The following is a 13,792-nucleotide window of genomic DNA, read 5'->3' as shown; positions in this document are numbered from 1 at the left end:
CGGATGAAGTAGGCGAGAATGAGGACGACGAGGAGGACAATCGTTGCGCCAATGACGATGCCGGCGATTGCGACTTTCGAAAGCTTTGTGGGAGACATCTCCAGAGATGAAGAGAGGTGAGGAGAGGTGAAGAGAGATTCGAAGCGCAGGGTTGGAGGTGACGAGGAAGAGTCGCGAGTGAAGCACGTCGTGGAGTGAAATCTACCGCCAATGCGTCCTACGCGCATTCCACAGATCTGTAGCCCTCCACGCCGTCCTCTCTTCTCGCGCTCTCTATGCCCTCAAGCTCTCAGCGACTCGACGCCTCTGCTCAGCCTGCTCGATCTGCTCCTCAGGAGCGTATGCATGCCGCCTCCAATCAACCTTGAATCGCCTGCAATACTCTACGTTCTGACCCAGGTATTGTCTACGAGCGTACCCCATGTCAACCCGTCATCCCTTCTAGCCCCTGCGCGCCCCCCCCTGCGCCGCCGCCGAGAAGGAGGGCGCATCGGGAAACATGGAGAGGAGGTGCGTCGTCCCGAATTCGTCCTGGAACGAGAATGGCTCGAGGTGTACATCGTCGGAGATGAGGCGTACGTTGCGTGGGCGGCGGCGCCGCCGGCGCCTCCAGAGGATCACTCCGATTAGCGCGAGCATGCCGGCTGTGACGAGGGCGGCGATCGTGCCCACGAGAGCTTTGGTAGCGTTTGAAGGGGCACCCGTACCGGACTCGAGGGAAGGCGTGGTGGAAGCGCTCGGCGTGGTAGGACTTGGTGACGTGGCCCGGGGCGGATCTGGTGGAATGAGTGGGAGCGGCGAGGTGGACTGTAGTCCCGACTGCGACAAGAGCGACAAGAGCGACGAGGGCAAGGGCAGCAGCGGGGACGACTGAGAGTCATGGACGAAAGAGTCAGAGAAGGGCTCGTTGGTGGGAGGCGCGGAGACTCCGCTGGTAAGCGACGGGTCCATCGTGCTTGGCTTTCCGTTGAGACTGAAGGGTGGACGAATGTCGAGAATGACGCAGATGAGTGAATGGTCTTAACAGCTCATGCTGGAGCGTTGCACGCGTTGCAGGGGATCAAGATGAGTCTGCTGGTGGCTGCGCCCACAGAGCCGAGATTGATCCGCCCTCCTCTTCCGTCACGCACGCTGAGGTCCGGATGCTGGACGCTGGATCGCTGATCGCTGAGCCGCGCCGACGGAAGCCTGGAGCGTGGCCACTGTGAAGCGGACAGCACTCAAGGAGTTGAGATTTCTTCGCGGCGAGCTTTTGTTCGGTGCGCCCAATACGAGCCTGAAGCACGCGTCTTTGCGATCTTTGCGCGCCATCAGGCCGAGCCACGCGAGCCAGCATCGTGCTGGTACGGTGCGTTAGTCGCCTGGTCACAAAGCCAAGTCCGGTTCACTTTGAATGAAATACAAGCATATTATGATTCCCATACGGCGTCGCGACGCAGGCGAAACACGCCGAAGGTGCCCGACATCAGTCGAGAAGAGGCTCGAAATCAGTCGCGTCGCCTCTGCCCCACGTGCCGCGCCTCACACCGCGGGCCTATTCCTCGGCTCAGTTCAAGGACTCATGCGCACGAGCCTCCTCCTCGGTGCCGAGCGGAGCCGCGCAGCCGTGGCCATGCGCCACGGTCATGTGGGTTGGTGCGCTCAGCGCATCGCGCTTCCCAACCGAAAAGCGAATTATAGTCGCAGATCTTGATATACAATGAACATAACACATACGCACCGCCCCATCTGCTCACGGACTCACGCGCGACAGGCCCCACGCCCCGCGCGCAGTCTCGCTCATCGCCGCTGCGCGTCTGACCAGGACGGGTCGTACATTGGCGGGAGGATTTCGGTGTTAGGCGCCGGTGACGGGACGGGGACGGATCCGGCGTCGACGGCGTGCTCAACCAAGGGGGCGGGTGCGGACGTGGGCGGCACTTTGGTAGGAGCGGGCACAGAATCCGCATAAGGTGAGGTGGAGGAGGCAGAAGGAGCGGAGAAGGAGCCGCTTGCCGGTGCATAGGACGAAGTGTAGCCGGACTGGTAGCCGCTGGTGAGGGAGGCCTCTCCGCTCGACAGCATGATGCCCTTGGGGTCATTGTTGTACGGCTGCGGCGGGTGCAACGGGGGGTGGGACAGCTGCGGGGTGGCAGGCTGGTACGGGTTGACTTGGTGGACCAACTGGTGCTCGTCGTCGATGAGGAAGTCGCGCTCGGTCATGGCCTTGCGGCGACGGCGGCAGCAGAAGATGAGGACGCCGAGAAGGACGAGGGCGAGGACACCGCCCACGACGCCACCGACGATGGCACCGATCGGCGCCCCGCCGCCAGGGGACGGCGGGACAGTCTCGTACACTGTCGTCGTGCCCGTGCGTACAGGCTGGCCGGTCACAGCCGACGGCTTCGTTGGCCGAGAAGTGATGCCGGCGCCGGTCGCGGTGGCGGCTGTGCCCGTAGTGGTGATGGCGAGGCCGTCGAGTAGGTCGCTGTACTGGGCCACAACCGAGTTGATGATCGACTGGTTTTCGGGGTCATTGAAGATGGACGAGTACAGGCTGTTGCCGAAGAGCACGCTCAACGAGGGGATGGCCATGATCGTCCCGTAGAAGTTGGTCGGGGAAGCTGGGGCTGGGGTTGTCATGGTGCTGGAGAGGGTCGGGGAGGAGTGGTCTAACGGAGGGAGCTGCGGCGTGCGCGAAGGAGAGAGGCCGCAAAGACGGCGTTTGCAAGGTCGAGAAGAGCCGACGGCGATGCGTCTGGTGGATTGTCAAACGGAGAGAGGATCGTTGATGCCTGCCGAGAACAAGCATGTTACTCCGCTCACCTGCAGACTTCCCCTTCAGGCCTTCAGGGCATAGCAGTCTCGTGGCACCACCACAACCCACACGCACTGGACCTCTCGGTACCTGAAGCGCGTACGCGCGTCTTGGCATCTGAGACAGTGCACGACGCGATCCGTTCATGCCAGCATGCCATATGGAGTCACCATGATGAGGGTGGCGCTGGCCAAATCTTCGACGACGAAGTATGCACTGCAAATCCCGGGTGGGCGGCGGTCGGACGCGACTCGTCTCATTTCAGGGCATGCTCGGCTCTGCCACTGCGGTCCCGACGCACTAGTGGAGGGTCTTCTTGGCATGCCCGCTCTCACATGTTTCGCCCAAGACCATGGATAGCCGTTCGCCTGCCGGTTGTGAGGGCATGTGCAAGACTTCCAATACCCAAGGGCCCTTTTGACTGCAAACTAGGTTAAGGTAGTGTGACCCAGACACTCTCACGTCTGTGGCGAACTGTGTGCCTGATGAATGGTGACGGACACGGAGGCAACCGAACTCGAACAGAAAATCGAAATGTTTGAGGACAGTCAGCTTGCTGCTTGCGAGCGGAGAGCAGCAGACGACAGAGCATTGCGGCTACTTTATTGCTCATCGTGTCGCCGCCGTGGACAGAGGATCGGAGCCTAATGCTGCAAGCCGAAAATGGTTCAAGATCACTTCACTCGTCTGGACTAGCGAGCAGTGCCTTATGCCGTAAGGTGTGCGAGATGGCGCCGACCTCAATGTAGAAGTGTGACAGTCACCAATGTACAACTCGAGGCTCAACTTATCGGGCATTGGATTGATTTCCTTTGGCTGCTGGTGTGAAGAGGGTCTCACACCCCGAGTTGGACGCCTGGTTCGGTCAACTCATTGGATCCTCATCGCTTGCTTCAAATCACAAGCTCGCCGGGCAAGAAGCGAAGAGCGGGTCCGCAAAACGAAGAGGAGTAGTGGCCTTTGCCGCGTTTGTGCGTTTGACCTCGCCCTTCAGCCCAGCTGCAGGTAAGAAGCTTAGCTGAGGATTCCTGCCTCTGCTGATCTTGAGCAAGGCTACTAGGGCGTCACCTCTCTCAGGACGGCCAGCTTGTCCCAAAGGACAGCTGCGCCGCATCACACGTGTACGCCAGTCATTGTCGGGTCCAGGTCGATCTCGACCACCTGGGGATCGCGATGCGGACGGCCTCATACCTCCAGAGTCAGTCGATGATCAGTGCGTCACGATGCAGAGCGTCACCGCCAATCGTCGCATACAAGCCCGTACAACCTGGTCGATCACCACGCCGAAGTGGGGTCCGGCTGCCCGTCTCGTGGTGGGTCTGGTTTCCGATACTCGACCTTGTCAACCTTGACCTGATATCAGCCCATGCCTTCACCCCAAGCTCACCTCGCCGTCCACAAGCTGGTACACATAAGTAACGATGACGGGTCCCTGCACATCCAACAAGGCGAAAGAAGGTGTCGAATCGCAGAGATTAGTTTAGAACACAATGATCAACTCACCCGTCAAGTCCACTCCATGCACCAGTCGCGCTCCCCGGGTTCACGAAAAAGCGGCCATCAAAATCGAATGCTTCAAATCTGTCGTCAGCTGCACACCGCCGTCAAAGCTCACCGGTGCGTGCCTCCGCTGATGAGCACATCGACATCCATCTGCCGCGCGAGGGCCGCAAGCATCTCGCGGTTGCCCGCTGGGACGACCTGCTGGCCGTGCACAACACCGATGCGGACGCTCTGATGAGGGATCGTGAGGGAGAGGGGGAAGTGCGAGTTCTGGCGTCAGTGAGGAAGGTGTTTGGTTGACTTACATCGTCAAACTCGCCGCGCACCACATGCAGTTCAGGCGCAATCGTGCGGAGGTAGTCAAGCGTCTCCTTGTCGCTCACGTTGCCGGTGCAGAGGATCTGTTGGATTTTGCCCGGGACCTGGGGTAAGCGCGCGCCTCGAGAAGGAGAGGTCCACATCGTTGCGTTCAAGCTGCGGCAGCACCGGCCCGCGAGTAGCGGAGGTTTGCACCTACCAGGAGCTTCTTGAACTTTGCGGGAAGGTCATGGGTGAGCGTAGGGATGTGGAGGTCCCCGATTACGAGCACGAGGACCATGATGGCGAGCGAGGGTGGGTTGATGGTCGCGAGATGCGAGATATCGAGCAACCGATCGACAACGTTGGGTGGCGTTGACGTCAAGGCCCGCGGAATCAAATACACGTGGTGTTGGTATTCTTATTGAGATTTGTAACGCCTTAACGTATTGAGTCATTAATACGGCGGTAATTCGAGGAGACAAGTGTCGCGCGCCGACAAGGCCACCACCACCGCAGAGTTAGACTGTACACACCCCCAACGTCATTTGAAGGCACTGGCTGCGTCTTGAACTCGTTCTGCTACATCGTCATCGGGCGACCTGTCGGACGGACCAAAAGTCAAACGCGTCGCGAGGCCGTGGAAACCGGAGCCGTGCCAAGGCTTCCAAGCTCGGCACGACGCGAGCCAGGTCCAACTTTGACGCTCTCAGATGGCTCGGCACCACTTAATACGACCTCAGCTCGATGGTTACTCGCGTGGGGAGTCGTCAATGTTGACACCTACTGTAGAACCAGGTACTAGCAGCGTTTTATCCTGGCCGCTGGCAGCTGCGGGGCTTGCCGGGCGGCCACCTGAACCGGACCAGAGCCTCTCAACCCTCCTTCAACCTTCGCCCACCCCTTCTGAATCTTCTCTCAAAACGCCCAAACTGGCCAGGCCTGCCACTCATCATCGTCTCTGCCCGCCGCTCCCGCTGACGCCCTCATACGACAGCCCCTCCAGGCCCTGTTTCCGCACCGGCAGCAGCCAGCGGCAGCCCACTGATGCGCAACGGCTCACAACTCAGCTGCCCACCACATGCTGGCCCGGGTACCCCCTTGAGTTTCAATCGTTGTGAGGCTTCCGAACCTTCGTCGAGTGTGGAGATCGACGGATCAGCGGAGGCTGAGACGGGGCAAGGACACGGGACCCCTGCGGTGTTGTGCTTCAGGAACCAGGAACAGGGGGCCAGCCACATCGGTTGGGTCGAGGTTGTAAACAAGACGCTCAAGCTGAGGCCAGTCGCCATCATCCTCGTCCTCAGCCAGACGAGAGCGCTGCGAACATGCATGTCTGCCCTGTAGGCGGATAGCAGGCGGTGGCCCATGTCAGCCAGCCAGCCAGATCCGGGATGGCGTAATGCTAAAGGGCAAGAAGCTCAGCGCCCCGCCAGGTCCCGGGGTGGGTTGTGTGGTGTTGTTGACGTTCTTGCGACGCTCGTTCTGTTGATACTCCTTGGCAGGCGAGCAAGCGAACCAGGTCTGTGTCTATAAACATCCTCTCCTTGGTTGTTGAGAGGCTGGTCGTTCACCCCGTCCATCGTCTCTTTCTTCTCTTCCTCTCTTCTATCTTCTCATCTTCTCATTTTCCCTCATCTCGACGCGTCCGATCTGGCTTGGTCACAACCATCGACAATCACTCCTTTTCGCGACACCCGACTTGCTTTCCTTCACCCTATCTAGGCGCTCCGTCTTACCCCACACCAGAATTCTTACACCTACCTCACTCTACTTTGCCACCATGACCCAATGGGGCGCCGGACGCATTGCGTGTGTTACCATCGCTGCCGTCCTCCTCGTCATTGTCATCGCCGGCACCGTTCTTTGCAAATACCACGGGCGGTTGGGCAAGCGCGTGCGGAAACAGCGTGACCTCGAACGCCGCTGCCGCTCTCTCGTCCGCAAAGAGCGGGATCTCGAAAGCAACAGCTCCGGCTCGGGCGATTTTTCGTGCTCCGGCTGCTCCGACAGCGAGTGCTGGGGGCGCATGATCCGCCGCGAACCTCAGTTTGGTGACACACTCGCTGTGCCTGCACTCTCTTACGACCCCGACCGCCTCAAGGCTGCACGGCCCAACGACAAGGAGCGCACTGGAAGCCTCAGCACCAAGCCCAGCATCGAAAGCTTCGACGAGAAGCTGGTCCAGGAGCGGCGGGTCAACGGCTGGTAGAGAAGAATAAGCCAGCATAGGGGCCATCCGATGTTGAACCACCACCACTCACGACGTGCCGACACGCCGACCCGGGAGAAGTGAGGTGCCACTAGGAATGTGGCAGCCACAGTGTGACTCCGGGATTGAGAAGGACAGCTGCACCCAAAACGCCACGGCCGAGGCATGAGGTGCCTGCTAGTTGAATTGTACCACTCAAAGTTGTATCCAATGTTCGCTGCTTTCCGACTCGGGGGCTTCCAGTTGCTGCAACATGCGGCAGGAGTCAGCAAATATTGTCGCTGCCTAAGTGAACGAGCGGGTTGGAAGTGCAAACATGCAATGATGCGCTCACGTGTTGGCCATGCGCTCTTCGCTGTGTGGAGCTACACGGAACGACTAAGGCACGCAGATCCGCAGGGTGAGGAGGCGGAGTGCGGGGCGAGTGCGGGGCGGGCATCCTCTCTCCCTGGGTAGATCCGCGCTCACGACGTCATCGTTCGGCCTTGTCGATCCACATGTCACTGCCATCTCAGCAGATGTTCTATCCTCGCCACCTCCTCGCGCTCTCCGCTCCTGCTGCTCGTCTTTCTCGTCGCAGCAGGGCACCGAGACGTCGGCTGTGCTATTCGGAGATTCAACGTCAAAGGCACGCCCATACCCTTGCATCCGAGCGAGCAGAGCGGAACGATGCGGCCCCGCTTGCAGCATGACATCAGCCCCACGCGTGTACGTACGTCTCACTGACTTTTGCGCAGCATCATGAGCACCGTAAGTCGTATTGCCGTCGAGGAATAGATAGCTCACATGCGTCTGACGTTCGCTATCATCATTGCTTCGGCCATTCTCACGTTCACCATCGCCACATCTCTTTCGCCACCTCTCATAATGAACGGCCCAGAAGCACCAAGAGCAACCGTCACGCTTGTGCCTGCTCACGTCAACCGCCAGTGGCCTGAACTCATCACCTCGTTGCTGGCCCAGCCGGCCGTCTCCTCCCTCGTTCAAGGCGCCGGGGAGGGCCTTTCGTCCATCTTCAACCGGCCTGACGTGAACAGTGTTGGGAATTCGATCATTTCCGTGATCACCGCCGGGGCGCAGGAGACACAATCCACACAAGCCACGTCCACGGCAGCGCCTGAGTCGTCCGTGAATCCGCCGTCTGGGACGCCCTCGCTATCCCCTACTCCCTCGACAGCTCAAGCAGCAAGTGGCGGCTCTAAACCAAACGTCGCGGCAATCGCTGGTGGCGTAGTGGGCGGTGTCCTCGGCCTGGCCATAATTGCAGCCCTCCTCTTCCTCTGCCTTTGGTGTCGCCGGCGCCGACGCAAAGAGCCAAAGCGTGACCACGCTTTGCTCTTCGAGAACGAGGGCTTCGTCGGGGCAGAGGGCACGCCTGGCCTCGTCGACCCTTACGCCCGATCCTCCCTCTCCTCTCCGGTCACCTCATCCTTCGCCTCAGCGCGCAACCGCCCCTCCCTCACCTCCGGCAGCTCGCATGATGTCTATCACACACCATCGCCGATCACCAAAGGCCAGCCACAGATGCCTATCGTCCCCGCCCCACCGCTCACAAATTCACACGCTAGCATCCCCACCATCGCCACAGGTGCTGGCACGTTCGGCCCGCGCCGCAGCACGGACAGCGAGTTCGGGGTCCACCGCACGAGCTCGACCGCCTCACGCCCGCTCCCTGCCGTCCCGCTCTCGCGGAACGCCACGCTCAGCAGATCACAGAACGACCTGCATCGCGCCGCACTCCAGCGTTCACATACCGACCTTCATCGCCACAGTACGCTGTCGCACTCTGATGTCCATGTGCCCATGGACCCAGGATACCGTCACCTCACGCCATATCCGGAAGAGTCGCCCATGGGTGAGCGACCGCCACACATGGTGGAACACGCAGTCGACGCTGGGTCACTGGGAAGGAAGGAGGTGCTTCCGCCGATGTACAATCCGACATGGTACGAGCAAAGGTAGTGCATAACATCATAAATTATGAATTTTACTAGTGGAAAGCGAATGGAGGAGGGCCGGAGTGGTGATCCTCGTAGGGCTCTCGTCGCACCCGCCTTCACACAGTTTACTGATCCCCATCCATCAAGACGCCAGCCAGAACTCGTTCCAGCCTTCCGGTACACATACAGCAAACCTCATGGCTCACAACGTCACCAGCGCCATACAATTGTCGCCCCTTAGAACGATGAGTGAGTCGATGTGGACGCGGTGGGTCTTCGCACATCGTACGGGGCGATCGTAAGGGGCGATCGTAAGGGTGCGACTTCGACTGTGGACAACATTTGCATTTGACGTGAGGCGCTCCTGTGACACCACGCAAGGGATGCGGGCACTGCCTTGTGTCGATGACACTTGCACGATGCTGCACATCCAGATCGACCTCGAACAACCTGGAGTGTCCTAAGTGAGGTCAGTTGATCCCACTCGCTCTTTGGGAGCGACGCTCTACCTTCCCGCTCCGCTTCACATGCCGTGTCACGGCCTGAACCGAGGCTAGATCTAGCTGAAGTAGAACTGCTATTAGGACCATCAGCCCTAATATTGTACCTTTTAGTGATACGGTTTAAAGCGTTCAACTCCGTTCCTCACATGCCGCCTTGCTACCTTGTCAAATGGCTACATAAGGGGAGCTGCCCCTCTGTACTTGGTAAATTATCTGCATTGTACCCCTCATACATCTTCTTCATACGTCTCTGTACATATCCTCTGCCATTCCTTCACGGATTATCATTGTACTCTCACATACAACACTATCAAGACTTGTCCATGCTCGCTCAAGCAATTCGACCTCATGTACCACCTCCCGTCGGTACGCTCGCTCACGCACGAACGACATATCCAGCAGTATGTTGTGACACCACGGGAGCATGCGAGACTGCCGCTTCACACAAACTCACCTAGCTCCTGCCAAATAGCCACATCGCCGTCGACCTCGGGTTGATGACCTCGTCTTGACGATGTGACAAGCGAAAACGGCGTCTGACTGGCTTTAATCCGAGCCAGGTCAGACGAGCTAGGACTCGAATCCAGGGTTGCCCCGTTGCTCTTCTCCTCGAAGACCGTAGGGAGAATCGAGGGGACGCACTTGCTCAGTCGGAGGTCTTGAGCAAGTGCCTGGATACGAGGGAAGGAGCCTAAAACATTGGAGTCGAACACCACCGCTGTCAACCCCGCCTGGATGGCGGAACTAATGTGGTTAGGCAGCGGTGGTGTCGGGAGCTCCTCGGTCCATGCGTCCCGCTGGGCCGAGATGGCCAGCCCCGGGCTGAGGCGCGAATACGCCAGGTGCAAGGGTTCGGTCGTTGTGAATTCCGATGTCGGCTTGCAAGCCATTGAGGGTGAGATTGCGCAACGCGGCGACGTTTGTTTCCCGGCCTGTTGCTTGTTGTGAAAGAATACCGGAGTGACGCCGTACTGGTCCAGGTCGACGGTGAGGGCCTTGAGCTCGGGCACCTCCCTCATCGCCATGGCCGACGGGTCGGCGATGCCGACTTTCTTGCACGTCAGCGCTAGCTGGATACCAGGCGATTACGACTCATACCTGCCATTGAATGCCAGCCCCGTCAAAAGCTACCTGGAGGAGGTTGCGACTGGCCCTAGCGGCCGCATAAAATATGCTCTGGCAGTCCTCGTACAGCCTGTTGGGCTTCCTTGAAAGAGTTCGAAGATCAACGAGGCCAGTGTACGTCCCTGACCTCGCTTGCCGGCTCGCCTGTTTTTCGTCAGACGCTCAGCCAAGTAGATTTGCTACGCCGGGAAGAGGTGTGTGTCTAGCTGACATTGATCAAGTTCCGCATCCAACCTTGTGGGGAAACAGCTCAGCTATGAGTACATGAGCATACATACGGTTGCTTGAGCAACATCTTGTGAATGCTATCGTAATAAGCGGGATTGAATATCGCCCCCTGCCATCACCTTACTCGCTGTCGACCTTTTTTTTTATTCGGTCTACCGGACGTATATTTGACTTGACCCACGGAAACACACGCAGAAATTCCTGGGAGTTGTTCAAACTTATAATTTTGCGCCGGTTCACAGTTGTCTGCCACATTCCGTCCACCACCTTCTTCATGATCCACTCATCTGTGTACCGCTCGTCCCTGTCCATGATCTCGCGGAGCCTGTATTTTTGCCAGACAGATCCAGGCGCGTCTGCGAGAATTGAGTTTGGGTGGCGATTGTCGTACATCCACGAGACAAGGGAATGGAGCAGACAAGGGGTTCAGCTCTGAGTCCGTCGCAGAAGGGCGAGACGTAATCGGTCTGCGGCAAGGTTAAGACGCAGAAATGAGCGTGAGATGGGGACGGGGGAGGTCAGCTGAGTCCCCGACAAACAAGGAGGGGTGAACGTACCAGGACGAGGGGTTGTCCATACTCTTGTCAGTAATGGCACCCGGGAGGCTGCAGGAGGGACACAAGACGAGAAAGGTGCTCATTTTCTGCAGCGATGGGTTGGGAAACCATTTGCGTAATGACAGAAGTGAGAGAGCCATAAAAGCTCCGGCTGGATTTAGCAAAGCTAACAATGAGGAGGAGCGTTATCACCCCGTATCCATCCAATTATCACGCTTATCACGCGAAAAATGCGCAATCCATCCCCAAGGCGATCAGTGGTGATTAGGTCGTCGGCGCTCCCGTCTTAATCGAGGTCCATATTTATAAGATCAAGGCTATCTGAAGGCTTCAGTGACAAGACAAAGGTAGACCTGAACATTGTTGACTGCGAATACCCATCAACCGACAAACTCGATCGCTTTAAAAGTTTGTGAGTTCCCACTTGTTGATGTCTCGGACAGGGAGGGAGTGAATCAAGTTGAGTAGATGGTAAGAGGAGCGGATTAAGGGCAAGGATTGGATGGATTGCAAGTGACATGCATCGTATGTGTACGGCACGGAGTGACCTGCGTGCTTGGTGATGGTGTGGTGATTGCGGTCGGTGAAGTATGAGTTGGGTGGCAATTGTTCATCTGAGACACATATGATGCCACGTGGATCAGCATAACGACGGTTTTCGGCATGTCGGGATTTCGGTATCTTCCTCCCCATCCCGGTTCCATTTCCGTTATCGGCCATGTCCGTCGTCTCCCGTCATCCTCATCCCCGTCCGCCCACACCACCCACCTCGTACTTCAGTACGCGATGCGATGTGATACCCCCCCATCTCCAGCCCTCGCAAACTCTCATCACAATGTCAGACAGGCCTCACCGTATCACTCCGTCGCGCGCGCCTTCAATCTATCCTCCCTCCCCTATAACCCCGCCCCACTTCCTCGCCCTCGCGCCGCACCCAAACAACGCCGCGCCCTCTGCTCCTCCGCGACCCACTCTGCCGCCTCCGCCCCCTGGGTGGTCACGGAGCTTTCATGCTGTCCCTGCAGCGTACCCAAAGCAGCTGCGTGAGAGCCACGGGACGCTGAGCCGCGAGTCCGAGCCGTTCGGAAACACATGCCCCATCCCCGGCGAGTCCAAGGCCGAACGTAAGGTGCGCGTTGACGGCGCCGTTGGCGCTGCAGTGCTTGCGCGTCTTGACGCGACCGAGTGGACACTCGAGGAGGGCCTTCAGGCTGCACCGGCAGGTTTGTTCATGGCTGTGGAACGCTGGACCAGGGATAAGCCCGTCGGCGGACATACGCTTGTGTGCACACATCCCAATGGGACGCAGAAGGAGGTTCGTTGTTGTCACAACTCATTGACTGACGCAAGCACTGGCACCCAACGCTGCGCCGAATTTTGGCATCGGATGCCCCACCTCAGGCTTTCGGCACCGGAGAGCCCCTGCCGGCCGCGCCAGTGCTCATCGACGACATCTGGCTGCTCGATCACTGGAATCATGGCTCGTCTGTCGATCTGAACGAGGGCCGGCTCGGTTGTGCTGAGGTGTGGGATGACGTGGGCCGGGACATCCTCAATTTCATCCTGCACGTGCTGCCGACCGCAAAGAAGGCAGCGCCGACCGCGCTGCCATGGCAGCTCCCGTGGGCGGCCGAAGGCGCCGCCCCGCCCATCAAAGTGATGGGCCTCGGCGGCTCGTACGGCGGCCTGGGGCATGTCATGGCGGCGCACGCAAGGCCCGACGCGTATCACGGCGTCTTTTTGGCCGATTCGCTGATCCAGCCCCGCGCGATGGACCGTGTCGAGATCGGCGCCGAGAACGAGGAGGATGTTGGCACGTCGCGCGTGCGCGGGGCGATGAAGCGGCGCGACGCATGGTCCTCGCGCGCAGAAGCGAGCCGCACGTGGCTCAAGAACCCCTTCTACGCAGCCTGGCATCCCGAGGTATTCGAACTCACACTGTCGCACGGGCTGGTGCGCGCGAATGCGTACGGCACCGACAGGGAGGGCAATCCGAACACTGACGATGCGCCAGTCGTGCTAGCCACCCCGACGTGGGCCGAGGCATCGGTGTTCATCGAACCCAAAAGCTCCGGCAGGACGTGGGACATGCTCCCACAGCTCAAGGTGCCTGTCGCATTCCTGGTCGCGCAAAACCGCTTCCCTCGCACGCTGCAGCGCGATATGGTGTGGCGTGCGCCGCTTGCGCGCAATGAGGAACTGCCGTCGACGGGACACCTGTGTCTCCAGGAGAACCCGCCTGCTGTCGCCGAAGCGGCGGTAAGATTTTTCCAGACGCTGGCAGCGGGCCGATGGGGAACCGCGGAGAGTATCCGGGCGACGTACGAGGCGCTGGAGGGCAAGGCAAAGCTGTAGGCTAAAATCATGGGAACGATGCGCACAGCTTCGGGGCGCTTCTGCATAAGCCCTCTGACGACGACTGACGTTCACTACTAATTTAACCCCTTATCACAGACGCCTAAAGAAGCCTGCAGAGTTTCCATCCTCTCCACCATCATGACCGCCCTCCCCCTCGACGGGCACCACCCCATCCCCCACCCCACAATTACAGTTGTCGTCGAGTCCCGTCCACGCTTCTCGCACCCCATTGTCGTCACGGCGCTCGTCTTCGGCATCCTCAGCTTTCTCCT

At 59.1% G+C, this 13,792-nt stretch overlaps 8 protein-coding genes across 8 annotated transcripts; 3 read left to right on the top strand and 5 right to left on the bottom strand.

Moving 5' to 3' along the window:
- Nucleotides 1–441: 441 nt before the first annotated feature.
- On the bottom strand, nucleotides 442–951 carry COLE_01615 (uncharacterized protein; the record flags this gene model as incomplete). Its single annotated transcript, XM_018426830.1, has 1 exon — nucleotides 442–951. The coding sequence occupies one exon, from the start codon at nucleotides 949–951 to the stop codon at nucleotides 442–444; it is 510 nt and encodes a 169-aa protein (XP_018277420.1).
- Nucleotides 952–1,779: 828 nt separating this feature from the next.
- Nucleotides 1,780–2,622, bottom strand: COLE_01614 (uncharacterized protein; the record flags this gene model as incomplete). The annotated part of the gene is made up of 1 exon (XM_018419504.2): nucleotides 1,780–2,622. The coding sequence occupies one exon, from the start codon at nucleotides 2,620–2,622 to the stop codon at nucleotides 1,780–1,782; it is 843 nt and encodes a 280-aa protein (XP_018277419.1).
- Nucleotides 2,623–4,169: 1,547 nt separating this feature from the next.
- Nucleotides 4,170–4,898, bottom strand: COLE_01613 (uncharacterized protein; the record flags this gene model as incomplete). Its single annotated transcript, XM_018426829.2, has 5 exons — nucleotides 4,170–4,266; nucleotides 4,301–4,378; nucleotides 4,413–4,570; nucleotides 4,606–4,722; nucleotides 4,818–4,898. The coding sequence occupies 5 exons, from the start codon at nucleotides 4,896–4,898 to the stop codon at nucleotides 4,170–4,172; spliced, it is 531 nt and encodes a 176-aa protein (XP_018277418.1).
- A 412-nt stretch (nucleotides 4,899–5,310) lies between these two features.
- Nucleotides 5,311–5,718, top strand: COLE_01612 (uncharacterized protein; the record flags this gene model as incomplete). Its single annotated transcript, XM_018419503.2, has 1 exon — nucleotides 5,311–5,718. One exon carries the CDS (start codon nucleotides 5,311–5,313, stop codon nucleotides 5,716–5,718), a length of 408 nt encoding a protein of 135 aa, XP_018277417.1.
- Nucleotides 5,719–6,362: 644 nt separating this feature from the next.
- COLE_01611 (uncharacterized protein) lies at nucleotides 6,363–6,836 on the bottom strand (the record flags this gene model as incomplete). The annotated part of the gene is made up of 1 exon (XM_018419502.2): nucleotides 6,363–6,836. The coding sequence occupies one exon, from the start codon at nucleotides 6,834–6,836 to the stop codon at nucleotides 6,363–6,365; it is 474 nt and encodes a 157-aa protein (XP_018277416.1).
- Nucleotides 6,837–7,595: 759 nt separating this feature from the next.
- Nucleotides 7,596–8,771, top strand: COLE_01610 (uncharacterized protein; the record flags this gene model as incomplete). Its single annotated transcript, XM_018426828.2, has 1 exon — nucleotides 7,596–8,771. The coding sequence occupies one exon, from the start codon at nucleotides 7,596–7,598 to the stop codon at nucleotides 8,769–8,771; it is 1,176 nt and encodes a 391-aa protein (XP_018277415.1).
- Nucleotides 8,772–8,951: 180 nt separating this feature from the next.
- Nucleotides 8,952–10,277, bottom strand: COLE_01609 (uncharacterized protein; the record flags this gene model as incomplete). The annotated part of the gene is made up of 2 exons (XM_018424845.1): nucleotides 8,952–9,199; nucleotides 9,707–10,277. The coding sequence occupies 2 exons, from the start codon at nucleotides 10,275–10,277 to the stop codon at nucleotides 8,952–8,954; spliced, it is 819 nt and encodes a 272-aa protein (XP_018277414.1).
- Nucleotides 10,278–11,997: 1,720 nt separating this feature from the next.
- On the top strand, nucleotides 11,998–13,517 carry COLE_01608 (uncharacterized protein; the record flags this gene model as incomplete). The annotated part of the gene is made up of 3 exons (XM_065626155.1): nucleotides 11,998–12,477; nucleotides 12,513–13,140; nucleotides 13,177–13,517. The coding sequence occupies 3 exons, from the start codon at nucleotides 11,998–12,000 to the stop codon at nucleotides 13,515–13,517; spliced, it is 1,449 nt and encodes a 482-aa protein (XP_065482649.1).
- Between the last annotated feature and the right edge of the window lie 275 nt (nucleotides 13,518–13,792).

The sequence above is a fragment of the Cutaneotrichosporon oleaginosum genome, assembly GCF_008065305.1.
Source record: "Cutaneotrichosporon oleaginosum strain ATCC 20508 chromosome Unknown ATCC20508_contig01, whole genome shotgun sequence".
NCBI classification, from domain to species: domain Eukaryota; kingdom Fungi; phylum Basidiomycota; class Tremellomycetes; order Trichosporonales; family Trichosporonaceae; genus Cutaneotrichosporon; species Cutaneotrichosporon oleaginosum.
Note: the sequence above shows the minus strand (reverse complement) of the source record. Positions and strands in the feature narration are given on the sequence as shown.